The 27,850-nt window shown below is 38.4% G+C and overlaps 1 protein-coding gene across 1 annotated transcript; it reads left to right on the plus strand.

Annotated features, from left to right (window-relative positions):
- On the plus strand, window positions 1-27,588 carry GTF2A1 (general transcription factor IIA subunit 1). The gene is made up of 9 exons (XM_027904360.1): window positions 1-267; window positions 7,405-7,506; window positions 9,167-9,374; window positions 11,723-11,787; window positions 13,046-13,121; window positions 14,879-15,012; window positions 15,553-15,873; window positions 17,930-18,019; window positions 23,070-27,588. The coding sequence occupies exons 1-9, from the start codon at window positions 238-240 to the stop codon at window positions 23,175-23,177; spliced, it is 1,134 nt and encodes a 377-aa protein (XP_027760161.1). The 5' UTR covers window positions 1-237; the 3' UTR covers window positions 23,178-27,588.
- The last annotated feature ends 262 nt before the right edge of the window (window positions 27,589-27,850 follow it).

Consider the following 27,850-nt stretch of genomic DNA (forward strand, 5'->3'; position numbering starts at 1 on the left):
CGCGCGCTCCCCGCTCGCCGGCCGCTCGCGCAGCGCTCGGCTCGCGCTATATAAAGGGGCGAGGCGGCAGCGCGGCGGCTGCAGCCCCGGGGCCGCGAGCGAGCCCGGCACAGGCCGCGGGGCCGCCCCTCAGCCGGGGCGGGACGCGCGGGCGCTGGGGGGACGCAGCCGGGCAGGTTTATTGTTTTAGGGGCGACTCCCCCCCCGCGGTTGGGGGCGTCCCGGGGGGCTCGGGACATGGCGAGCTCGACTAACACAAACCCCGTGGTAAGGACCGGGTCGGGGGGCGAGGGGGGCCCCGGGGGCAGCGCGGGCAGAGGGGGCCTGCGGGGCCCGCCGCCCCCCTCCCCCGCGCTCCCTTCCCCTCCCGCCGCCCGCCTCAGGCGGTCCCGGCCCCCGGCGGGCACGGACGGCGGGGGGCGCGGGGCAGCCTCTCCCCCGCGACGGAGCCAACTTGTGGCGCCCGGCGGCGGGCAGAGAGCGGTGGCGGGAGCGGGGCGGTGGGAGCGGAGGCGCGGGGCGGAGGCCCGGGGGCGGCCCCGCGGGGAGGCCGGGGGTCCGGCGGGCAGGGGAAGGGAAGGGAAGGGCCGGCGGGCGGGGGGCGCCGCCGGCGGGAGCCGCCCGGCGAAGGGGCGAGAGCCGGAGGAGAGTGGGCGCTGCCGCCCGCCCCAAGGCGAGGGGAAGGGGCGCCCGAGCCAGGTTTCGGTTTTGTGGTGTCGGCGGCGGGGAAAGCCCGCCCGGGCTCCGCTGGAGCCATTTTATGTTGCTTTGTACGAAGGAGACGATGGTTGAAAAGCACTTATCCCAGCCCGGCCTCGGCTAAGCTGGGCGAAAAGCCCTCAACTCTCTGGCGAGCGAGGCAGTATTTATTTTAAAAAGAGAAAAAAAAAAAAAAAGCCCCAGACTTCTTCCCCCCCCCCGTTCCCTTCTCGTGCTTTCTGCACCTTGGCGGGTGGCTCGCTGCTGCACTTGTACTCACAGAGGTTTGCAACAAGCAGTCCCACAGCCCTGCGCTGCCCCCGAGCCCCCCCGGCCGCCGCTCCGGTCCCCGGCGCGCCCCCGGCCGCGACCCCCGCCCCGAAGCGCTGGAGGAGACAAACCCGGCGTCCCGGCGGCGGGCTCGGCCCCCTTGTTTGTAGCTCTCAGATCCATCATGGCTTCCCCCTGCCTTTCTGCCTCCCTGCTCCTTGTGTTCCTCCTCCCTGTGGCTGCCCTGTTTATATAGAGCTATTGCCGCTCTCTAATATAGACTCTGCTAGGATGGGAAGGTGCTTTCCAGCCCCACGTCACCGCCTCTCCATTTAAACACCACATCAGCCTTTAAATAGGGAGCGAGCCGCGGAGCGCGGGCTGGGAGGTGCATGCGTCCGCGACGGAGGCTGGGAGACGGGCGGCTTGTCCCTCGGATCCCGAACGGCCTTTTCCACCGCTTTCTTTTCCCTCCGCGCCGCTCGAGCCCGTCGTCACCGGCCTGGGGGGCGGTGGTGCTTTCTGCCAGCTCCGGCGCGGGCGGGGGTGTCTCCCAGCCGGTGAAAATGGGCTTTCATTTGCTTTTACGCATTGTACAAAGACAGTTTTCATCCCCTCCAGCATTTGAATATGTTTACCTTTTTTTTTTCTTTTCCTTCTTTGTTCGTTTTTGAGTTTTAGTGGTTTGGTTTTTTGTTGTGTTTTTTTGTTTGTTTGTTTGTTTGTTTGTGGGTTTTTTTGTTTTTTTGGTTTTTTTTAGTAGCACACAGCTTGCACACGGTCCTGTGCTCCTGTAAGGTCTTCGAAGTAGCTTTTCTGCTGCGTGGGGAAAACAGTGTTTAAACGATTCTTACCCAGCATATCAAGGAGAAATGTAGTACTTTATGGCACTTTGCCAAGGTCTGACTACAGCTGTCATCTCAAAAGTGATGTTAATATTAGAGTTTTGTGTATGGGTCACGGGCTGCAGGTACTCAATGATTTATGTACGTTTCTGGTAACTAATGTGTACTAATTTTTTATTACAGTCCAGGCAGAGCAGAGGTTTTAGAATTTTGACTAACACTTGATTTTATTACAATATTTGGTATACTGCAGAATATTATACAAAAGAAAATGCAAAACATCCTACTTTTCTTTTCCAAATCTGAAATTTTACAGATTTGGCTGTCAGTTAGGGTCGTGCAACTGCAAAGAAACATCTTTGCTTTGATATTTTGCCAACTTTTGTATCAGAAAATTTTAGGAAAGTAGTCAGGTGTTACACAGAGGGCAGTTACTCAGTAGGATTTGTGTGATCTGAATCTGTTATTTGTCCTTCTGTTTATAAGCTTCTGGCTTCATTTTTTTATTGCAAGAAAGAGACTTGTTTCTCTGTAGTGAATTAGAGAGTTTGCTTCTGTTTCTTGGCCGTGTTAGTACTCATTAGCCAAAAATATATATGTTGCATCATCTCCAGAGTACTTGTAAATGTCTTTGACTCAACAGTTTACTACGACGTGGTTCCTCTGGGCTGTATTTCTGTACTGTCCTAAGTTCTTTAAAGTTCTCTTGAAAGGTGTCAGTGTTTGAACATTGTGTTTGGATTAGCAAAAGCCAAGCTTAAAATGAGCCTGCTTCAAATAAGTATACTTTAGGCTAATTTTTCAGTTAAGTAGTAAAACCTTGCAATGGTGCGTGGTCAACTTAGTTAGGTTAGTTGAATCGAATTTGTGTCTCATGCAATGGCAAAGATCACACTGCTTGCCCCAAGGGTTGCCAAAGATGAATGGGAGCATTTTGAAATGCTGCAACCAAGTGGCTTTAGGAAGCTGGACTTGGAGACTCAGAACCTGATATGTCAATAGCGTCACTGAAAGGTCTAGTCAAATCTGAATTGCTAAAAATCTGTTCTCCTAGTAGAGGACAAGTATAAGATGTTAACAGTTATATGCAGTATCAGATTTTGCAAGTGACAAAAGGAATTTTCTTGTAAAAGTCCATGACAACATAAAAAAAGCTCAGATTGTAGTGCTTGCAGTGTAGATACATACGTGTTACTTCTTTCTGTGCGCATCTTTGATGTAACTGTGACTAGTTACCTGTACAGTGTGCTCTTCTAGCTGCATATGGCCAGCTTACAGCAGTAACTACATGGTTGGGAGAGAGGTGCAGAAGCAACCAGGAGCAAAGTGCTGTCAAATGCACAAAGCATGCTGTGGTATATATGTCTCCATAACATGTTGGTGATTGGAAACCCAAACTGCTGAAATCCCAAGTGTTGTAATAATAATTACAAAGAATTGCAGTTTTTGTACCCTTGAAATGGAAGGGATGTAGGAAGTGTAGGCCCCCAAAGGCATGTGGTGTTTCCTAAAATAGCTTGCTGCTTGCTCCTCAGTTTGGAGTGTGTGTGTGTGTGTAGCAGTCTCACCATACTCAGAGTTTTCTTTACAAGATGCACAGGGAAAGTGAAATATAATCATTTCCTTATGTTCCCAGAGGGGGAAATACTAGATTTCAAATCTCTTCTGTGTGCTTGTGGTTGTATCTAATAAATCAGGAATTTTAATTGTTGTCTTTTATCTGTAGTAAGTGTTTGGAATAGTGTTTATTGAAGAGTGATTTGAGTATTTTGCTCTTAAAAGAGCTTGAAGTTTACAGCAATGTACTCTTTATGAGGGAGGCACTTTAATATAAACCAGATGAAAACATGATTATTGTAATAGCAGTCTTTAAAGTCTCCATTTGTTCTCATTGCTTTCTCTGACTTGAATGTGGAAATTTATTGGAAAGCTCACCTGCTATCCCATCTTTAGACTTATTCAGTAATTGTATTACCATGTTTATTTTTTTAGTAAACAGTGTATGAAAATAACTTTGTCATTCAACTCCAGAGTCTTAGATGGCTTATATAAACAGCTTGAGCATCATATAAATAATGCTTAAAGCCAACACTTGGTGTGTATCTAAAGCAATACAGTGTGCTTCCTTTTAAAGATTGGAGCTTAAGGCTGTTTTGTAATTTTACCAGGTGTGCCTCTTTTGAGATAGGAAAAGAGTGTTCTGTGGTACTCTTCAAAATTCCACTGTGAACGTTTCTTTAAGGCGTTACTGCTCCCACTGTGGAAGATGTTGCATCCACCTGAGTTGGATGCTTAGTTGGAGTGTACAAAAGAGAATGTATGTTTTCAACCAGACAAGATTTTTCTGGGTATTATGTGAACGTGTATAGGTAAAATCAGACACTGTTTCATTATAAGCATGCAGATACTTTCTTCTCCCTTCCTTTCCCTCTAATCATGTAGCCATGGGAGTATCATGATCAGAGCAGCATCTGAAAATTCTGAACCATGTTTAGATCCAGTGCGCGGTGTGACTAATACAGAGAAATATGTGCATGTACAAACTGCCTGCGGACTCGTTAACATGCATGGCACTCGACTCACTGCACCCCTGCAGGACTGTCGTGTTTTGGGGGACTTACCTGCTTGCTTTGGCTGTTGGAAGTAGTGGAGAAGGATGCTGTGTCAACAATGGCAGAGTGAACCTCTGTACTCTTAACCTGCCTCTCTGCTATCTTGCTAAGCGAATGCTGAACACTAGAAACCCCTATCTGCTTGAATTTGTTTTTTCTCTTATTACACATGATAAAAAATAAATTCCCGAGCAGACTGTTGGACTGTAAAGTAAATTTGTTGTATCTGAACGTTGATATCTTTCTTATAGGGCTTTACAGACTCAGGAGGCTTTGTGAATAAACCTTACAAAAATGCCTGGCTCTGGAGAATAGGAGGAGGTGTCTACTGGTGGAAATTATTAGGACCTGTTTGTGTAAAATCTGCTTTATTAGAAAAGTGGACCTAATAAGTGATTTAAGGAGAGAAGGATTAAAGGAGAAAATGTGGTCTCCATCCTGCAGGAATTTTTATTGTAATTTCATGCATACAGGTATTCCTGTTGACTTTAGTAAAGTAACTCATGTGCCCGAGGTTAAGCATGTTTATTTGCAGAGTGTGGTTTTGGCATTAAAGAACAGATGCTTTTAATATAATGAGGAGCAATATATGGAATAGGTTAAGTAGTATTTCTGTGCTAGTTGAATCGCATAAGCTTTATGCAATTTGTTTAATTATAGAAATAATAGGACTTAATAACATTAAGTAGAATGTCTTTTTGCATCTGTTATGAATTAAATCTAAGTGGAAAAATAATCCTGTTAATGGTGCTTGGTATTTCTAAGTTACTCACTACACAGATTTAAAATACTAGCACTCAAAAGTAGTCTGGCTTTGGGAGTCTGTTTCAATGTCTATAAGCACAGTTAATGCAGTATTTGAAGCCTGGATAAGTGAGCATGCAGTATGGCATGTTTTGTTTCTTTTGGAGGAGTTAAATTTGGGACATAGGTGCTGTAAATGTAGAAGTGTAATTGTCAAGGATGACAATCTTACACTGTTACTTGAAGCCTGAATTTTTTTTTTTTTGAGTGACAAGTAACAGAAGGATGAATTCTAGCATTTCAGTTACTTGATTTGCAACAGCATGTTTTAAAACTGCAAAGTGATCAGTAGTGCAAAGTGATATGTTGAGTTTTGTTGGTTTTTTTATTCTTTTTCTGTGGTTTTTTGTTTGTTTTTTTTTGGGGGGGGGAGGAGGGTAGATGCTGGCAAAGGTTTGTAAGAAAAATCACTAGATTTGTTTTAAACAGTAAGGACATAATACACTAAGCAGCCACCAGACTGCTTAGTTCCAGGTCCCAAAGATGGGGTTTTATCCCCTTGTAATCTCGGTGCATTTCTTTAAAGTTTTTTGGTTTTGTTTTTGGTTTCTTTCACACATTTTAAAGCAAAGATATTCAACTTCTTTTTTGTGCTTATTGGCCACTCAGCTTTTTCCTGGACTAGTAAATCATGTGCTGCTGTTCTCCCTTTATTCTGTAACTTAGGCATAGCAGTTCCATAATGTGTGCAGTATAATCTTGAGCATGTCTGCAACAAAGTCAGCACTTCTGGAATGCATTAAACAACTGTACATGCATAAAATGTTTCAAGTGCATGCAGTAAATTTGCGTAGTTCCAGCACCTCTCAACTAAATGCTTGTTGCAGGTTTCCTGTATGTACATTGGAGGCACAGCTTTTTTGGGGTACCAAACCCACCGCACCAGTACAAGATGATTGTTTTGCATGTGTACAACATATCTGATGTGTGCGGCATCATTATGGATTTAAGAAAGCATCATTAAGGAAGTTAGGGAACGGGGTTAAGGAGGATATCAGTTTAGAGAAAGTTGTGGCTACTTTTAGATAAATTTAAAATTGATGTACGCCCAGCCCAAGGAGCAGCCTTGGTCAGTGATGTGCATATGGGTCACAGGCTGCACGTTGATCAACCCTAATTTAGAGTTCACATTGCTACCTTGCAATTAGATAGCACAGATATTTAAACCCAGCCAAAATCCCGTTGAGGTTCTTACATAGGGAGAGACATCCAGGCTGTACTGTTTAAAAGGTACAGCATGTGCACAATACAATTTTGAGCTTTGATAAGTTTAGGTGTTCACATTCTGTGTTTTAAATGGTACTTTCATTTTAAAATTCACAAAATGGCTGAAGTCAGAAGGGACCTTTGGAGGCCTTCTTGCAACCTCCTCGCACAAGAAGGGCCTCCTAGAGCTCGTTTTCCAGAACAATGTCCAGGTGGCTTTTGAGTATATCCAGGAATGGAGGCTCCAGAACTTCTTTTGGCAACTTAAAGTGAACTGACAATTTACTTTATCTTTGATTTAGGCATGAAATCAGTGTAATAGAATAGTAGCGTATTTGTAGTGCTTTCCCATGAAAAATTTGTAATGTAAAAGCATAACTACTGATTTAAAACAGAAGTCTGTCTAGCCTAATATCCTGTCTGCAAGAGTTTTTGTAAACAGATGTATAAGGAAGAACAGGACGTTCATATGAATGCTTTCAGTTTTTTGGACCTTCAGTGGTTTTCAGCTGAAGATTGTTCTGAGCCGTATTTGGTACCTGTTAAACTAACAAGCACTAACAAGTTTTTTGTCTGTATTTGTCTAATATATTTTTAAACTGTTAATGTTCTTTGACGTATTTTGCACAGATGCAAGTATTTTTACGTATTCAGCATCTACATTTGCAAGCAGAAAACAAATTGACTGAATGGAAAACAGTCTTTTCTGTTTTGAGTTATACTCCTTATGGCTTGGTAACACTTGTGTTGTAGTTATATCACAAGAGGTCATGAGTAGTCCCTTCCCTTTTCACCTTGTTCGAGCTGTTCTTGCTTATTTACACCTGCTTGGATATTTTAGTCACTTGGAAAGATGCAGTGTATTCTGTAATGCAGTTTTCAGAATTTTTTTTATGTGAGGAAATCTTATTTTAAAGTGATAAATTTCTTCCAAAACAGTGCTGACTAGTTATTGTGTTTTTTTAAAGCCTAAATTGTACAGGTCTGTTATTGAAGATGTCATCAATGATGTCAGAGAAGTTTTTCTGGATGAAGGAGTGGATGAACAGGTTCTTATGGAACTCAAAACTGTAAGTTGCAACTTTAAAGTTCTTTTTAATAGACTAACACAGCAATTAATTTACAAATCTGGTTACTGTTGTACACAGTAGAAATACTAGTTTTTAGTTAATTAAGCATTGTATTAATCTGCTTATCTGTAGTCCCATATCATTTGAATTACACTGTCGTATAGAGAGGTTTGCTCACCTTGTGTATTTCCCCTAATCTGACAACAGCAGGCATCTGAATTCAGTGTTATTTTGGTCCCAAAAACATTATATCTTTGAAAAAGGGGAAGATGTTTATTTTAGAGACAATGTTTCTCTGCAGGAAAAAAGAAGTCTGCTCTGCTTGATGGTTTTGTCTTCTGAAGAAGAAAAGTTACACTGTTGGATGCATTGTCAGATTTTTGCATTTATGGTTTGTGGTTTGCAGAAATCTTGTCATTTGGCAGGTGGTATGTAATAAATCGCACTGTATTCATCACATGTTTCTCAATCTCTTGGATTCAGAATTTTTACACAGAGTGGTGTTGAGCTGTTATCAAGAGTCCAAAATAAAGGCAGGATGTTAACCTGAGCTAATGGGTCTTCTATGGCTTTCTTCAAATTCTTCCTGACTAAAAGAAGCCATTCAAAGGGGAAGGGAAAAGATGGGGGGAAAAAAGGCAAAACAAACCCAACCAAACAAAAGAAATAAAGTAAAAGGAAAGTGGGAAAGTAGGCCCTGTTTGTCTCAGCTTCTTCTGAGAGTGTTGTGTCCCACCCTCACAGTATTTTTGAAGCATTAAAAAAAATGGATGGAAAAGGAAACAAATGTTGAGTTTGACTAGACAGAAACAGGTAAAGACTTTTTTTCTGTGAGACCATGACCTGTCCTGATGGTAGTGCAGTGAGCACTATAAAAAAAAGCACTTTGGTGTTTGTGACATAGTTGTGTTCTGCAAATGATTTCACAAAAGATTAACGAGGAAAGAGAAGGAAAATGAAGTATTGAAGGGGAAGGGAGCTCGAAGCAGACTTGAAAGTCATTAGTCCTAGGTGCCTGTAGTCTTTTTGACTCTGTATTAGAAATAATTGTATTGCTGTCTTTTTGCAAGAGCTGCTTTTTTGCATCTGTGACTATCCTTTGGAGAACTGTGGGGCTGGAGAAGCTGAATTTGATATTGTGGTAGAAACTGTGTAAATGCTTGTAGAGAGGCAGTATCATAGGTATGCGGGTAGTTTCTGTTGAAATGTGTTACAAGGCAGTAGTTTTTAAGCAGCTTTTATTGAGTAGTTCCAAGAAGAAATGTCTTGGGGAAAGCTGTAATAAGGAATTCTTTTTGTGATTATAGAGGTAAGAAAGAAAGAATGTAGGGACGTGGAAAACTTAAAGGCTTATTTAAAGTTACCAGCTCTATTTGTGCTTCTGTTAGGGTTGTTATGAATCTTCCACACGTGGAAAAAATAAAGAATGTAAAAGTTTAAGCTTGGACTGACAAGGGGTATCTGATTCCTGTTCTTAAAACATTACGTCTGTGGAGTTATCTCTCCAGTCTATATTTGCCTAAAGGCTTTTTGAGCTAAGTAGACTGCACAAAATAAACAGTGAAAACAAATTCAATTTTGGAATACTGTCATTATGTTGTTACAAATCCTGTTGAGTAAAAATTGTACACAGACAGTTCTCTTTCCTTTTCCAAACTAGCTGTGGGAGAACAAGCTGATGCAGTCCAAGGCTGTAGATGGCTTCCATTCAGAAGAGCAGCAGCTTTTATTGCAGGTGCAACAGCAGCAACAGCAGCAGCAGCAACAGCAGCATCATCACCACCACCATCACACACAACCTCAGCCACAGCAAACTGTGCAGCAGCAGTCTCAACCACAACAGGTCCTTATTCCAGCATCTCAGCAAGGTCAGACTTAACCTCTAAACTCTCTGACAAAAGATTCTGAAGTTAGTCCGACTCCTTAACATATTCTAAATCTAGGGCAGGTTGAAAACCTTTTAGTCTTTCTACTTACCTCTATTTAATGTATCAAGAGAGCTGTCTTGGTAAAAGTATCTTGGTGTTTGTTTTAAGTCGTATTCTTTAAAAGATTTTGGAAAAGCTGGATTCTCTTGGTCTCCTGCAACATAACATGTTTTCAGAACATGTGACTTTCAAAATTCCATTAGCAGCTCTAAGTTCAAGCCAATATGTGTGTGCAATTGACAGTTTAGTAATGAGGTAAAAAAGTCATTAAGAGCAAATTATTTAAAAAACCCCGTTGTTTAGCATAAATCAACACTGGGACATGAGAAATACTTGTATAATAGTCTGAGTATGTAGGTATTTTTGTGGTCTTAGAAGATTGCACATTGTGTAGATGTGGATGTTCAAGGTGTATTTTAGGTAGCCGTAATAATATCATTTCTTGTAATTAGTCTCGTGTATTCCTCTTTAATAATTTAAGGGAATTTTTTTCAGCAATTATAATTTAATTTGAAAAATAATAAATATTACTGGATTTAACTGTAGATATGCTGAGTAAACAAATCTGCCATCTTTGAAAGGCTTGAGTTTTCCAGTGTATGAAGTTTATGGCATAAAATATTTATCTGTGGTAGTCAGAGACTTCAGTCTTTTCATCAGATTTCATGGATCAGAGAACCTATGTTGTCATAAGGACAAAAGATAGATATGAGCTGATTTCTCTCCCTGCCCCTCAAAAAACCAGTCAAAACCCAACCACCATATATTCAACAGAGAATAGAACTAATGTGACTAGAGCTGGTTCTTGTGGCATTTTTTTACCATGGTGTAGGAGTTTTTTGTGGTTGGTTTTGGACACTTTTTTGAGGGGGGAGAGGGGGTTGATAGCTTGTTTTCTTCTTATAGTACTTTGTGTTTTGGCTACACATGAATCAGTTTTGAGTGTTGGGATAAAATTAATTTTAAGATTAAGACCCCTAAATAAGTACTTGTGATTCCATGGGCTCTGCCACTGTCCTGCCGGGAGGACAGGCAGAGCCTGAAGCAGCTGCTCACCGCTCCCTCTGGTGGCCCCTTCGCGGAGGAGCCACGACTCAACCGACCTGGGTTCCCTGCACTGACGGGGAGGCCCCCGTGCTCCTGGGGTGCTCTTAGGGTACAGTGAGATCCTACCTATAGTAACACATCTAAAGCTGATTTATTGTTGCCACGGCCAAATGACAGTGTGGAGACTAAAAGAAATTAGGATATCAAAGCACTTTAATCCCAGACATGCAGTTTCATGACTTACTTGACTTCCCTGTTCCATGGTAGAAACGGTATAGTAGTTCCTTGCATGACCTGGTGCAGTCACAGGGAGAGATCAGAATCATTGTCCTGGTGATTCCTGCTGTCCTTTGTGTGGTCCTGGCATAGGTTCATGAGATTTTGTTAAGCTTTTTTGCCTTCCTTGGGTTCCCTGAAACTTGGAGACATGCTCTCACATCTTGGTGCAAGGTTGCAGGGCTTCCCACCCCAGAATCTTTTCCAGAAACTGTTACGCGTAGTATTCTTAAGTGTCCTTTGTTAGAGGATTGGATGGAGAATGACTTGTCAGTGATTCATTCATTCAAATTATTCTGTCATTTTTTGCTTTACAGTCACAGCTAATAGCAGCGGCAACCTGCTTGTTCCATAGGCTTGGACACTTTTTTTTCTGGATGGTCAACATGTTGTTTGTATAGTTTAGCTCTCTGTTTCCCTTAGCACGCCCAAACTGCTTTGTTGTGTGGGACAGGTAGTTGATAGCATTTCATCTGCTTCTGCTACATGAGGAAGACAGTGAAGGTCATGAGCTAACAGCTATGCTAACTGCTTGTAACTCAAGCTAACTGCAGCATCCTGTTACTCTTCATCTTGCAACAGTCCTTGCTTAAGTCTGTTTTAAGAGTTAACTATATTCAGTTGATGTTTTTGAAGAACTCTGATATTGGACGTCATCAAGTTTATCAACATTTACCTTTAATTTCAGAAATACATTTAAAATCTTGTTTTACTTAGATTGAGAGTAGGTAACTGAAGCCCTTGAAATAAGATCCATAAAGGCAAAGTAGTCATATCACCTCTCACATCTCCTATTGTATATTGTCTTGAGAGTAAAACTTAATAAGATCAGAGATTGCTTAGTAGTGGTCTTTGTGATGAATCTCAGTTGATGTTTGGGTGATGTTCCTTCTAAGTTACTCTGGCTTGGATATTATTTTGGGCAGACTCTGTATTTTTCATTAAATGCTGTTTTTTGTTTCTAGCACCTCAGCAGCAGGTTATTGTGCCAGATTCCAAACTGATACCACACATGAATGCATCAGGCATGGTAAGAGAAGCAGAAGTTTATACAGACATACATTGTCACTTTTTAAGTTATTTTGAGTAAATAATAAACAGAAATCTGGTATTAGTCATCAGATGCTTATAAGTAATTTAGGACACACTTCTAAAGCTATCTCCCATCTTTGAGTTTTATGGCGGCACTGACAATCTAGAATAAGTAGCAATCCATGATTTCAGTTCTGATAACAAATCTAGGACTTACCTTTATCCTCTGCTGTAAATGTGTTTAACCAAAACTTTTTTTTAAATTGGAAATTGGAGTACTGTTGGTATGCATGATGATATTCTCTTAACACACCACCACTGACTAATGCAGGCATATTGTTTGTGCTAGATGCAGGAAAAAGCAGTGACTACTCTGAAATTTATCTCAAATGAGATGATTTATCATTTCACATATATCTTTGCTGGTCACATTAATTTGATTCACTAATTTTGAAACCATATATAAAATTAAGTCTGGTCATTTACCCTTTTCTTGCAATTTATATCTCTAGAGGTTAATTTTGATTATCTTCTCTTGCTTTAAATGCCCTGGCTTAATTAAAAGGAAAGTAAATTGTTTACATAGCCATAAGAAGAACAGCTAATACAAGTTAAGTATGTGTATTGGAATTCAGTTTTCTTGCAGGTTCAAATCATTACCCTTTGAAAGTATTTCTCTTCGAACCAGCTGTCTTGAGAGAGAAATTAGTCATTCTGTGAACAGTCAATACACAGTATGCGTGTATTCACTTAAAAGAGCTATGTTATATGGAACTTGAAATGCGAATCACTTACTGAATGAAGAAAAGTGCAAACCTGATTACTGCTCCTTGTGAAAATGCAACAGGCGAACATAATCATTGCTTCAGTATCTTACATTTTTTTGGAATTTTAGGCCCCTATCCTTGGCTGCACTGAAAAAGTGTAGCTACGATTGGCACGTGAACCATGCAGTGTTGTACTGTATTAGTAGATTAGCAGAGAAGGCAAAGGAGAGGGGAAAAAAAAATCTGCTGAGCTTGCAGATAAACCAAGAAACCACATGGAGTTTGGGTTAGGGTGTAATACTTAGTGATTTTTTTTTCAACCTACTACCTATTAACAAAGAAGGAAAATAATTTTTATAATTAGTATAATGTATGCCAGAAACTTGTGTACAAACATTGTAAACAGCAATAAAATGGTACAGGCAGTATGTTGTGAGACGAAACACTGGCAATAATGTTTGTGGTTAAAAAGCTTTTTTTGTATTTCAGAGTGCTGCAGCTACTGCAGCTACATTGGCTCTCCCTGCTGGTGTTACTCCAGTTCAGCAGATACTTACAAATTCAGGTAAAATTGAGAACAAACAATAGCTTAGAGGGTGCTTGGGAGGGAGAAAATCTGGGGTTTGCTTTGTTATTTACTGTTAAAAAGCAGAATCAGGGAATCCACCCCTACAAGGTAGTGCAGTCTCTCTACTTGACTACTGCACTCTTTTGCTCTCTGAGTTTGCTATGAACCTTGTGGTTCTGCCCTAACAGTGGCTTGGGTAAGATTCTGTGCAAGTTTTCCCCACTTCTTAGAGAAGCTCATGAAGCCCAAGGACAGGTGTTACTGTCTCTCCCCTTTGTGTGTTTGTGGGCTTTGTGTTGCATGATACTGACCTGGGTATAAAAGCAGGATCATCTTATCTGGGACATCAGGTGAGGAATGTCTTAAGATTTCTTGTATCTGCTGAAAACACAAAGTGGCTAGCAATGCTGATTTTATTTCATTTCGTATTTGTGATTTCTAGCTACTGTTACACCATACATTTAGAATATAATCAAATGTTACTTTGAGCAGCATATCTGGTACTTCATATAGTTTTGTATTATGCTCATTTTACAAACCTGATTATAGATCTGTTCTGCATGGAAAGTAAAGAAAGGCCCAAGAAAGTTCATTTTCTAGATCTAGTTGGTGCTTTTGCCAGAGTAATTAATCTAGTCTGCTCAGAATTGCCTGGGACTTAACCTCCCTGCTCTAAACACTTGAATGTTTAATGGTATATAGTTGAAATAAAATTTAAGTGTGTAGCTTGTCTAAAAATTAAAATCTTTCAAATTTTAAGAAAGCACATCTGTTTGTTATAACATAGAATAATCTGCAGCTGGCATTTGTTACTTTTTTGACTCAATTATTTTTCTTCAGTTTTAAATATTTTTAGAATTTTCTTAAAGGGGCTAAGGTAGTACCATCTTTCAGATATACTTAACTATTTCAGTAAATGGGGCTTTGCATTTTACTCTGGAGGGAGAACAGGAAATCTGTCTCTGAGGGAAATTTGTAATGTTCAGGATTATGTAATTTAATATCCTTTCTTATTTCACCTTTCTCATTAGAAATGTGGAAAACTAATGTTGAAATGTATCTTAGCTCTTGCTTTTCAGAATTGCAGGCTATTCTCAAAGGTGTGTGTGTCTTGGATGTATTTTGTGAAGTGATGAAGGGTAATAAAGCTAAAGGATGATGAAAGGAAATCAAGTACAGGTATTATGGGAACAGAAAGGAGAAGTGGACAAGAAGTGTAAGGAGATTTTTTTTCAAAAAGTGACTGCATGTTAATACTGCAAAGAAAGTTATACACAGAGTAATTTTTTGAAATGTAATTGGAAGGAAAAATTCTGAGGAAAGGACATCATCTTACAGGACCCTGGAAATATTTTGGCATTTGTAGTGGATAGAATTTTTGCTTTGTGAATACCTGTGCGTTCCTATTTTTGTTTGATTTGTCTTTCTAGCTGTAAAATCTATCTTTTGAAACTTGAGGTATGCTTATAGTGGGAGCTTTTATTTAAAATGCTGTGTTTAAGGATTAGACTGTGACTTGCAAAAGTAAACGCATTTTTGGATTGCATACCTCATGATCATATTTAGATGGTAAACAACCCTATTCTTTGTTTCTGGCCCAGTTACTGTAGCATAATATCTTTCCACTGATGAAAGTGAAGAATTTGATGTTTCTCTGCTTTAATTGTCGTTCTTCCAGGAAACAAGCTTCTAGACTAAGATAATTTAAAAAGTGAACTTGTACATTTGATAATTTGATATTTATTTTACTACAGGTCAGATCCTCCAAGTAGTTAGAACTGCAAATGGAGCTCAGTATATAATTCAACCACAGCAGCCAGTTGTTCTACAGCAGCAGGTCATACCGCAAATGCAGCCTGGGGGAGTACAAGCACCTGTTATTCAGCAGGTAAAGGAAAATTTATGAAAAGGCACACTTGAAAGAAAAAAAAACATAATAGTAATTATTATTTAAAAGGCTTGCATTTTTATGAGCAAACTGAAATAGAACACCAAGTCAGAAATGGTATATTAAAAAAAAACCAAAAGTTAAGTGTGGTGTGGAGTTTTTTTGTTTGGTTAGTTTGTTTTTAACTGACCCATTTTGAAATGTTGTTTTCAATTTCACTTTTATTCTTGTCAAATACTGGCTGACTGCAGATTAAAATTTCTCTTGGGCATCTCCTGAAGACAATTATATTGTGTGCGTAATCCTAGTCTACCTACTATACGTAAAAATGTGATTATTGGTTAAAATTATTTTAAGTCCCATAACACACAGAAGAAAATACCTAAAATTTACAATTTAAATTATGTATCTGAGATAGGTGGAATATTTGTAACTGTCTTCTAATCAGTTAAATTGATATGCTTTGATTGTTTCTTTGATTAAGTGATGTGGTTATCTGTCATGTTAGCAGCCACAGTACTTGCAATGATATTCCATCAGGTCTTGGCTCCTCTCCCTGGAGGGATTTCCCAGCAGACAGGAGTGATTATTCAGCCTCAGCAGATCCTGTTTACAGGAAATAAAACACAAGTCATACCTACAACAGTGGCTGCTCCTACACCAGCTCAAGCACAGATTCCTGCAGCTGGTCAGCAGCAACCACAGCAACAACAGGCACAACCACAAGCACCACTCGTTCTCCAAGTTGATGGAGCAGGGGACACATCATCTGAAGAAGAAGAAGATGAGGAAGAAGACTATGACGATGATGAAGAGGAAGACAAAGAAAAAGATGGAGGTGAAGATGGCCAAGTTGAAGAGGTAAACTTATTTCAGTTATTTCAGAAGACTGGAGCACCGCTGTGTTTCATTTAAATTTTTTTGTCAACATTTTAAAGGAAACTGCTTCGAATAATACTGTATTTCAATAATTTTATCCTTGTACTTAAGGTTCTTTATTTCCCATATTGAGGTTCTGGAAGCGGTGTGTATTAGCAAAGCACCTTGAAATGCAGCTGAGGAAGTCAAGGGGGACTGTGAGCTGTCACAGATGCCATTTTAAAAACTTTATCAGTAATATTTTTTCATTTCATGGAGAGGTCAGTCATGATGTTATGACACTTGCTTGAGCAAACAGAAATAGTCAACTCCACTTGGGACTGAGTGCATATAAAAACAAGGTGTTAAGAAGATAGACAGAAAGGAGAGCATAAATATAATTCACTGAGGGGACCAACAAATGCAATCTGACCTGCATCTCACTGGCTATTCCATTGCATTCAGTTACTCTAGAACAAGCTTAAGAACTCAAATTTGATTATTAAAGCACCTTCTAGAAACACACCTGACCTTGATTTAATAAAATTAGGAGATATGAACAAGAATGAATTGTTGCGTTCTTAATATATGCTTAATTTAGACTTTGAATTTGCTTGGTTTTGGACTTCAACCAGTGTTTCTTAAAAAGTGTTGCACCAAAAAGCTTCACAAGAGTAAGAAATCTTATAAAAAGGGATAGGGGGAAGGCAGATACTAGTAAGTTAAAAGTGCTGATATTTAATCTCCGACAGGAAGCTTGGCACTCCTTAAATCAATCCCTAAAATGCATTTTGAACTGTCAGATACCTTCCAAAATTTTCTACAACTTTTACAATTATTTTTAGATTCCATTTAAAATGCCAGTATGAGCAGAATTTCACATTCACCCATGCAGGATACTCAGGTCAAACTTGTAAATTTATCAAGGAGTTAAATCAGGTTTTCTGTAGTATATTTACAGTGGTGTCTTAATGCTGTTTTTCTGTTACAAATTACAGCTTGGGTTCACATCACTTTTCCGTTACATTGATCAGCACTGATGTCAGTTTGAATGTTTTAATAGTTGCCTTATAGGTCATTATGCTTAAATACTAAGTGTTCTTTAATGCTTGATGCTAGCTTTCTTGAGGAAATTTTTTTATATGCCAGGATTTCGTTATCAGCATGCCAGAGATCTATTGTTTTTGCTTCCTTTGCTCATCAGCAGCTACTTTGAGTGGACTGGTTACTTTAAGCTTTTGAAGTCAGTTAAGCATAGCATTACTTTGAAAGGAATTAGGACCTCTAGAACATGTTCTCTCACTAATGTCTCCTGTTTAGCTTATGTACTTGGGAGTAGGTGGGGAAGATAAGGATTGAACAGCAGACTTGTTGCTCTGCATTTATTAGAGGTTGTTTTAGCTTTTGCAGTGTTTGTTATTTACATGGGATGAAAAAAATCCCATTACATTTCTGCTGGAACAGTGTGTTAGCTGAAAGAAAAAATAAAATTTAACTTCCAAGGACATGAAAATACATTCTAGAAGATGTGGAGGAGTTTTTTTTGTATGGGTCTATGCTAGATCATATTAAAGCATTTCCCCCCTGCTTGTAAAAACTTCCTGTATGTGTTGAAGTCTGTTTTCATTTGTGGTACATCAAATGTGAATAAGCCATGGAGTCTCTATTTTTAAGGACATGTAGGGAGTGTTGTTACTAATATCACCTTTCCACTGGTTAGATGCTTTAGGAAAATACAAATCTGCATACTTTTTTTAAAGAAATCTTGCAAACATCAGGAGCAAGAATGATTGTGGCAGAAGGCTTCAGTGCTCAGAATCTGGGCTGGATACTGAAGTCCCAGACTAAAGCTGGTAATCTTTTTAGGAATAAAGGTAGGAAGGAAATGTATGTACCTCAGCACTCTACTGGAAAGCCTAATATTCCCCACCTCAAATGTGTATTAGGTCCTGTAGTTCATAGACAAGACTGTAGCCTCATGTAAGTAATCATGTAACAGTTTTGTAGTCAAAGTAGGAGCTCTAATCTTCCTAAACGTCTTTGCATGTGTTTGTTTCAGGAGCCTCTGAACAGTGAAGATGATGTGAGTGATGAGGACGGACAAGAACTGTTTGATACAGAAAATGTTGTTGTGTGCCAGTATGATAAGGTAATCTCCACAAAACATAATCCAAGAGTTCTATTTTCTCTGTTCTTCCTATCAAGTAATAATTTTTTAAGTAGTATCTTTGTGACTGTTAAGTACAGGTAGATCTGTAAAGATTATAGTAAGAACAAGAATTAGCTGCTGTTTTTAAAATAAGTTTGTGTGGCATGTTTGTACTAAACTTGGTAATGAGTAAAGCTTAGAAAAATTTGGCTGTGTTTTATTTTTCTTCATGTCTTTTTGTGCCCTTTAATGAAGAGGAGAGTCCTCTGGGCTCAGGAGAGATGAACTGTTATAACTTTGTACATTTATTGTGGCTATGAATAGAAAAAGTAGCGTTAGGATTTAGACTTTGGGAAAACTGTTCCTTGATCGCTAAAAATATCTCTTCTGGATGATAGAATAGTTACCAGAGGAGAATGCTCTTTCTGTGTTATGCATTGTGCTATACAGAATGGCAATATGGAATGCTTGTACTTGTTTTGCTTTGAAATCTGCTGAACTGTCTTACCTCCTCTGTGATTAGTAAATTCTTGCATGTTTTCCCTGGAATATACAAGGATTCATCTGTGTCTGGAATTTTTTTTAAATGTGTCTAGAGGATCTCAGACACCTTTTGTCTGAGGTAGTATGCAGAAAGATTATTCAATGGAGATTTTCTTTCTTTTCCTATGCTAGATCAATGGGACCATAATGAATAAGGATCCTTTTTAAAGAAGAAAAAAAGCTGTAAACTAGTTGAATAAAAACTCCTATTTTGCAAAGAATGACTGTATTAGAAAATCTTCAGTTATGCCCAGATTCTGCTTAGACTTGCCATCAGATTCCACTGAGAATTTAGATAGAGAAAAGTGGCATCAGTATCTAGATCCCAGCCATCTGTCTCTTCCAGACTGTAACCAAAACTGTTAGGTTTGAGGCAATTTGTAAGGACCTCGGAATAGCAGTCAGTAATGCTTGTTGGGAGCTGCTGAAGCTGAGTGACAGGAACTACTCTGAAATTCTCACCTTCTTAAGAACGGCAACTCAGAGGGCAGTGTCCATCATTAACCTCCAGTGGCCCAAGGACTTCATCTCTTACCTAGCAGTCATTGATTTGTCTCTAAACTATCCAGGATCATCTCAAATCTGAGCAGAGTTCCCTCCTGCCCAGCATGCTGAATCAGCTGATGGTGGACTTCTCCGGAACTAGGAGAAAAGGGCAGAGAGGTGACAGTGCTCACGTAGAGAGCATTTTACCATCCTTCTGTAAACTGTCTCTTGAGGAAGAGACAGTGGCTTCTCATCAATGACTAGCTGAGAATTTTTTCCTTTATTTGACAGAAATTATTTTGGTTATGTGTGAATCCTTCAAAACTTTCTGATGACAAGAAGTTTCATAAATGCATTGTCTGATTTGTGGTGAATCACCTAGTGTTTAAAGCTGTTAGTTTCATATGATACCTCTTAGTTCTAGAGAGTGTTGCCTTTGTTTTCTTGGTGTCGTTTATGATCTTGCAGACTATCATAAGTCATCTCTTTGAAATCAGAACTATACTTTGCTTTGATATTTGTGCAGGTGTCCAAAGATTTAATTGTTCTTACTTTCATTCTCCAGATGTGTTTTATTTTTCTGTGTCTTATTTGGTAAGGGTAGATAAGGTTGAGGGACAATCAGAGCAATCATAACACGTGTAAATCTTCAATTTATCCAGTGGTGTCACAGTCTTCTTCAGTAGTTTGTATATGCTTTTGACCCCATTGAACACAGAGCTGATGTTCTCATGGAAAAGTCTTTGAACATTGGGATCTCATTCCTGACTTAATTGTTAACTCAAACCCATCATTTTTATTGTCCATGTAAATTGAAATAATTTTTCTCCCTTGTTACTACCTTCATGTACATTGAATGCCACCATTGTTTTATTACACAATGAGTAAGGACAGTAACATTGTTCTGCAACTCTTCAGTAACTGTTCTTTTGTATCATCAATGGCGTTTTGTCATTTGCCAGATGCTTAGTGAGTTCTTAAACTGCAGACTCCAACCAGCACAAACTTTTGCTGGAATGATCTCATTGCATTGAACACAGTGTTCTTAACCTGATTTTCCCATTTTTAATTCAGTTATTCATTCATCTGAGGACCCTCCTTCTTACCTCATGGCAGCTAAAATGCTTCTGGTTAGCGTTTTTTGTTGAATGCCATTGGGTAGGACAAATAGCATATATAAGCCAGACCTTTCCTTGTTCATTTATTTGCTGACTTTTGCCGCTTTTTTTTTTTCTTTTTTTAGCTTAAAATGAGAACAGACCAAGCAGTGTTACTGATAATTAATGGGGTGATATGGTCATAGCTGTGCTGGTGCTACTTTACTGTTCCTACAACACTAAGAGTAGACAGAGAGACTTCTTATGCTTAATGAAAATTGCAGAAGCAGTTTTTGGTTTTATGCCTCTTGTTAAATTTTCTTAACTTTTTCTGGGCAGGCTTAATTACATTTTTGTTTTGTCGGCGGAAGTTTATTGTAATCTTTCCTCTTTTGGACAGCATTTCAGCTTTGTTCAAGTTCTTTGAGTTTTACAACTTAATTATACTAGTGATCTTCTGCTCTTTCTGATGATGTTTTTGATAGACATCAAGTATTTGTCTACTCTATGCTTACAGTATGTGATGACGTTTTTGTTTTGTTGGAGTTTTTTCACTTTTTCCTCTCAGGGTTTACTCCTTTAACTTCAGACTGAATTTTGTTCAACTTCCGTTAGTTTTAAATTAAACATACAGGTTGGACATCAGGAAGAATTTCTTCACAGGCAGGGTTGCTAAACATTGGAGTGGGCTGCCCAGGGAGGTGGTGAAATTGCCGTCCCTGGAGGTGTTTAAGGAAAAGACTGGACAGGGCACTTAGTTCAATGATCTTCTTGATGGGGTGGTGTTCAGTAAAAGGTTGGACTCTATCTCAAAGATCTTTCCAACCTAATTGATTCAGAGAGAAGAATCTAAATTTACTTAGACACTGCTAGTGGATTTATGGACCTTTTTACCCCTGGGAAAATGTTTCTCTTGTATAGTTTCTGTTACTTCTGGTGATAATTTGTAACTTTATCCTTGCACAGTATCTTGAACCGAGGAAAGGATTGTGGCTCTTGTGAGTTCCTGACTTAGCTTCTTCATGAAGTAGGGCTTGACTGTGCAATGTCTAAAACAGCCTCGATGCTGCACATTGACGTAGGTGTGAGATAATTGAAGTCTACAGATGTTTTTTGGTTTTGTGGCTTCTCTGACCTCCTTCACCACATTGGTCAACTGGCTTCCTGTACTTGGATAATACTTGTTTGGGAATGAGCATGAAGAAAGAAGAGTTACTACTATATGAAATATTTTTGTAAAAAGAACATGAATAAAACTGTTGTTTGATTCTTTGTCTTATGCTGTGTCAACAGGAATATCCATTATAACAGGAAGATTCACTGTCAAGACACCCATAATAGGGACTCTGCAGGGAGCAGGAGTTGAATTAATATTGGTGTTTTTCAAGGGTTTTTTGGGGGTGTGGGTATTTTTGTTTGGTTTTTTTGTTTTGGTTTAGTTTTGTTTTGGTCTTTGTTTGGTTTTGTNCCAAAAAAAAAAAAAAAAAAGTAGACACTGGAAACAAAGTGGTTGCTCAGAGAAGTTGTGGATGCCTCATCCATTGAAGTGTTCAAGGCCAGTTTGATGAGGCTTTGAGCAACCTGGTCTAGTGGAGGGTGTCCCTGCAGGGGATTTGGAACTAGATGATCTTTAAGGTCCCTTCAAACACAAACCATTTAATGCATTTAATGTTTGGGGGTTTGTTTGTTGTTTTGCTGTCCTAGTATTTCTTGGGCTGTTGCAATTAGTTGAACCTATCTCCCAGCTCAATCTTACAAACTTGTTTTAAACAAAGCCTTAAAGCAGCCAATATTTTAACTGGAAAGACTATAGCTTGAAGTTGAAACTTCGGGAATCATTCCTAATGCTGGAGATACTACTTTTCTCACTTGATACTTTACAATATGAATTGGAATGTAAACTATTTAGCAGACTCACTGTTGAAGAGTAATTTTACAATATAAGACTACTACATTTGGAATCGTAGAATTCCTTAGGTTGGAAAAGACCTCTAAGATCGTAAAGTCCAACTGTTAACCCAACTGCTGCCAAGTCCACCTCTAAAGCATGTCCCTAAGTGCCACATTTACATGTCTTTTAAATCCCTTCAGGGGTGGCAACTCTGCCGCTTCTTGGGGCAATGTTCCATGTTCCAGTGTTTGACAATGCTTTTTGTTTTTCCTAATATCCAATTTAAACCTCCCCTGAAGCAACTTGAGACCGTTTCCTGTTGCCCTATCCCTTGTTACTTGGGAAAAGAGACCCCAACTTGCTTGTGCGTTTGGTACCATAGAGATGTTCAGACTGAAAACTTGTAAATGATCCAATTGCCTTTTAACCAAAGCTTAACTTTCAGAAATCCAGAGTCAAACTCTTCTGATAAGAAGTGGAATGTTAAGTAGGCCTGCTACCTATATGTACAGAACCTAAACTAGTTTTCATGCAAAATAGAGGATAGATAAGAGTTACAAATAATGAAACTTAATGTTCTAGCCTTTTAGGACTGTTTTAAAACATTAGTCTTTGTTACAGTGGTTGAAATAAGGATATCTAGATTTCAAGTAGTGTTTCATGGCTGTCATAATCAAAGATAATCAAAATAAAGCATCAGAGGTGGATATATCTTTATTCTTCATTTTCAGCAACCTGTAAAAATGTACTGTATGCTTTAGATTTTGGAATGTCTCTGTGCTTGCATGGTTTTGTGACAGTTGCTGTCACTGATTTAAAAAAAAAAAACACAACAAACACTAGAAAACATTGATATATGCATAATTAGGTTTTGTTTTTCATACCTAAGCACACAATTGATTTTCAGCATATTTGTAGTAACTTACTAATACACATCTAATAGTTATTTTCATTTTTTCTTGCCCTTATAATTATGCATAATCACCCATTTCTGATACAGAGTAATAGTTCAGCTTTTTCCCTCTGTTTTTAGATTCACAGAAGTAAAAACAAATGGAAATTTCATCTCAAAGATGGCATCATGAATCTTAATGGAAGAGATTATGTATTTTCCAAAGCCATTGGGGATGCAGAATGGTGAAGTTTTAAAAGACAAAACAAAAGAACTCCCTGTAAAAGGAAAAAAAATCAAAAGTAGAAAAGGCTGAGACTTGGATGTATACTCCAATCAAAATGTGTGTCTGCACATCAGAAATAAGCAAAAGTATTGGAACAAAAGTAAAATGTGGCAACAAAGACACTACTTCAGATGAGCAAGCCATGGACTGTAGCAGCTATAGCATTGTCTGGGAACTGGTTTTGTGTGTTAGGAATACCTTAATTATCAATTCTACATACAGGTACCTACAGCTGGTATTTAGCATGTAAGGCTTTGTCCCCCTCCCCCTTGATTTAAGATTTTAAAATACTTCTTCCACTGATTGAAGGAACTATTCCCTTTAATAGATTATTAATCTGAAAATGCTTATTGTGTGTACAAATCTTTGCTTTGAACACTTCCTTTTGGTAGTGAGGATGGTCAGAATGTTACTTAAACTGCGTGCAAGCTTTGTACAGAAGGGTAAGACTTAAGGTGTTAAATTTTAAATAACTTGTATAAGGAAAATATTTTTAATTCTGATATGCTCATTAATTATTATATCTATTTGTTGTTTTCAATGCAGTTCCCCGTAAACAAGTTGTTGTTCCTAGCAGTTACAAAAGGGTAAAACGATCACTTATATTTCAAAATTATTTTAATTTCATGTGATAGATTTTTAGGGCTGCATTTTTCAAAGTCTAAGCACCTGTAACTCCTCCCCCATGAAAGATTGTTAATTATATTCCTGCTGTTTGGTGGTGGTTCAGCATCACTGAACTAAAATAACACAGTTTCCAGTGATTTTTTTATTTTTTTTTTTTTAGAAAGTTTTTGGAGACCTTTTGAATCAAGTGTGTAGGTAATGCCATAATGGATGCATTCCTTTATCAGCTTACTATGTGTGTAGTCCAGACATCCACAAATATTTCAAAAGACCACAGAAACGGCTAAATTTTTGATACGGACAGTTATATAAAAATTTTAACATCCTAGCTGCAACTCTTAATCAGGGATCTGCTGTACTAAAAAGTATAGCCCAAACTTACCTGCCGCAGTTAATGTCCCTAAAGTTTCCAGATGGCGTGTAATTTCATGAAGAGAGCTGCACAGCTTTGAGAACACAAATTTTGTTAGAGTATCTTTAGACTGTCTTGGTAACAGAAAATCAAGCAGTCAGATGCACTAAACCTTGTGTAGTCACTTTTTCACTTGCCTTTTTTATTATTGTTTGGTTGTCTCGGGTTTAGGTTTGGTTTTTTTTTGTTTTGTTTTGTTTCATTTGTGAAAAGCAATGAAGTTGTTCCCCCCTCCTTCCCTTCCTCTCCTCAGAAGGTGAACAACTTGTCTTTGTGCATAGGTCGTTCTTGCAAACCCTGCTTTTGGAAATGCAGTTACTTTTGAAAAAGGAGAGGGAATGGGCATTATACTTCAGAAACTCACCATTTCAAAAACAATTTTGTGTTTCATTGGGTGCTTGGAAAGATGATGAAAAAAGGACATAACAAAGATAATATTCACTAAATTAGAGAAGACTGAGAAGCAGAAATGATTTCTGCTTTTTGCTTGAGAACGAAACCTCTCAGTCATTTAACAAAGTCACAAGTGTATTTTAGCAGTATGTAACAACTGCTCTAACTTTATTCTCTCTGATTTACTTGCCTCCAAGTGCATTTGTAGTCTCAGTAGTACATAGAAAAATCACAACAAATTGTAAAGAGATTTTTTGTTGTGATTTTGTATGCCTGTGCTCTCATTGATACAGACTAAAACTGCCTGTAGGCTATGTCTAGAACCATAGGGTTGTTAGAAAGCCATCTACATTCATAAGCTTTATGACAAATTAATTGGTGATTCTTCTAATTAATTCTTTTAGTGGAATCATCATTTAGAGTGCATTTTTAGCTTGGGGCTTCAAGGTATCTCAAACTGATCAGTGTTTGCTTTCTTCTGAACAAAGCAGATATTTTTTTTTTTTTACCACTGTTGACACTTCTATGTACAACTGCAAGGAAATCAATAATATACCAACTAATTCCTTCCCTCACCTTTTCCATGTCTGTTACCAGTAAGTCTTAAGTAGCGGACTTCAGAAAAATTCCTGTAATGCTGCACAGCCAAACCAATCAAAGGAAGAAATATCCTTTTAGCTCTAGATTCCTTTTTGTACTACTGGAACCCAGATTACTTGTACAACACTTTGTTTTTGTACATTCTAATTATATTTTTCACCCACATACATATACTAGAAACTGCATCGCCTTTCTATTTATTTTTAAGGGGTAGCTGAACTTTAACGGTAATTAAGCTTAGTTTGTTCTGAAGGATGTTAGAAGCTTTCTGAAATTGCACAGTCTCTTGCAAGCTAATTGTATGGTATGCTTTTCAGATAAGTTTTGTCTTCAAATACAAATATCTGTGAAGTTTTGGGAAAGCCAGTCAGACCATGCACATACCAATCTGTGCTCTTATCGCTACATCAAGTGTTCCTTTTTTTAAATCAAAAAGCATGTTTAATTTCATTTTATTGTAGCAGCTTGCTGTAAGAATGTAGTTTGCTTAATTTTATTATTGTACTTGAATTTTTAATCATGGTTTTAACAATATAACTGAACAGACCATTTCATTAGGTTCAAAAGAGACCATTCCTTTCAGAGGGCAAGGGATTCTCATGTTCATAGTTCATAAATGAATTTTTCCCCCTTTTAGAAATAGCTTTTGTTGTTGTTGTTGTTGGGGTTTTTTCAATTTAAATAGTTCAGTATTATGGAAACAATTAATGGTTTCAAGAGGGCTTATGTTAAAATTTGCACAGATAATGGAGCACCTTTTTATGATAGAAAAAAATGGGGAAAGATAACTTCATAATTATAACCATGATGGCTGGTGGAAACTTGTAGAGCAACTGGGCAAAATTGAGTCTTGTGCCTTTTCAGTTTGCAGAATACCTGTTTTGCCAGTATGACAATACTTTTTTTGATTCCCGAGAGAGTAAATTTCCTGCAGTGCTTCAATCAGAAAGGCAACTTTTTTGCTCTAGTTATGTTGGGTTTTAGTGTGTGCAATTATTTAAAAACATCTAAGTGGAAAACAAATTGAAATATGTTTTCTTTTAAGAAGATAATAGAGAATTTAGTCACATAAGGAACTTTATATTGGACTATTTAAATAAAATATGTTTTTATTCCCCCTCAGTTGCTGGATAGCGGCAAGATTTCTTTGAGGCTTCATACTCCTTGTTTCCTGCATTGTACTCACAGGTTGCATTTGAACATCATTCAGTTTCCTAAACACTGTTTAAAGTGATAGTTGTGGTCCGAATTTATTTCTAAGAATGATATGGGATTCTGAAGCACATTTTCTAGAAGAGAGCAAAAAACATGTTGTGTCATGTAACAGATTTTTTATAAATGTTTTCTTACCTCTCTGCTGCACAATTAGGAGTGTTAAAGTAAACTTCATTGAGTCTGTGAAAATAATTCCACCACTTGACTGTTAGCAGTAATTACGTCACCACATAACACTACCAGAGTAAAGTTTCTTAATTTCAGTGAAGGAGTTAGAGACCTTGTTAACTAAAGTTCATATTGATTCAATCTTTTCAATTTGTAAAAGCTCCTTTAAAAACAATAAACCCCCCCCGAATTTCCCCCAAATCAAAAGCTTCCTAATAGAATGCAATAAGATGTCTGGGAAGTGAACAGTGGTTTTAGGGTAACACACACTGGATTGATACTGGGCTGCCTTATACAGCATTGTGGAGTTTACTGTGTGCCATCCCACCTGACCCACACCCCCCTGACTGAGATTAGAGTTTTTCTCAGACTTTGAGATCAGTGACTATACAAGATGAAGAAACTTGCATATTGTTCTGTATTGGTGTCTGGCATTTAAAGTCTTGTTTTTCCCATTGCTGTGATTGGTTGGGAAATATGTAAAACCAGTACATTGGTTTCCATGTTGTCTACTTTTTTCAGGCAGTTCATGCAGTGTGTTTTTTAATTATTTTTTGATGGATTAGATGTGGAACAAAAGGAGCTTTTTTAAACAGGAAGAACTACCTTGGGTTAGCTGTATGTACAGTCATCCAGTGAGACATGTTCCAGAGTGCATAGGGTACCAGTAGATTATGGAGAGGGGGACTATCCTTTTTTGCTGTTCTGAGCTACTATTGTCAACTGCTGTTGTACATATACTGTTATGTGTAAGGGGGTAAATATATTTATTATGTTTGTAAAATTCATTCTGTACAATTGCAGATCAAGGTTGCTCCTCTGTGATATACAGGATATTATGTTTCAAAGGCCATGCTTGGAATACGATTAGAGAACTTAGTATTTTGATGTACTAAGACCTATTTTAAGTTTAATATTTTGCCTTTGCAAAAACTTTAATTAAAGATGTTATTTAAAAATGTTTGCCACTTCATTTACTATCTTGCATATGCATTTGTTTCATATATAAGGCTTATTACTACTATATAATAACACTGAAAGTTCTGAATTGATTTTCATCTCACACAGTTAATTTCACTGTCACCTTTTCTTGAGTTTGCCTTGCAGACTTTCCATTTAACATCATCACAGTGTTATAAAAAAAATTTTGCAGTTTAATCTTGAGACCAGAGTTGTGTATTTGTTTCAGTATTTTCTCCCTATGGTAACTTGAGGCTTAGG

The sequence above is a fragment of the Empidonax traillii genome, unplaced genomic scaffold, assembly GCF_003031625.1.
Source record: "Empidonax traillii isolate 1590-97213 ecotype Southwest subspecies unplaced genomic scaffold, ASM303162v1 scaffold1046:size245406, whole genome shotgun sequence".
Lineage (NCBI taxonomy): Eukaryota > Metazoa > Chordata > Aves > Passeriformes > Tyrannidae > Empidonax > Empidonax traillii.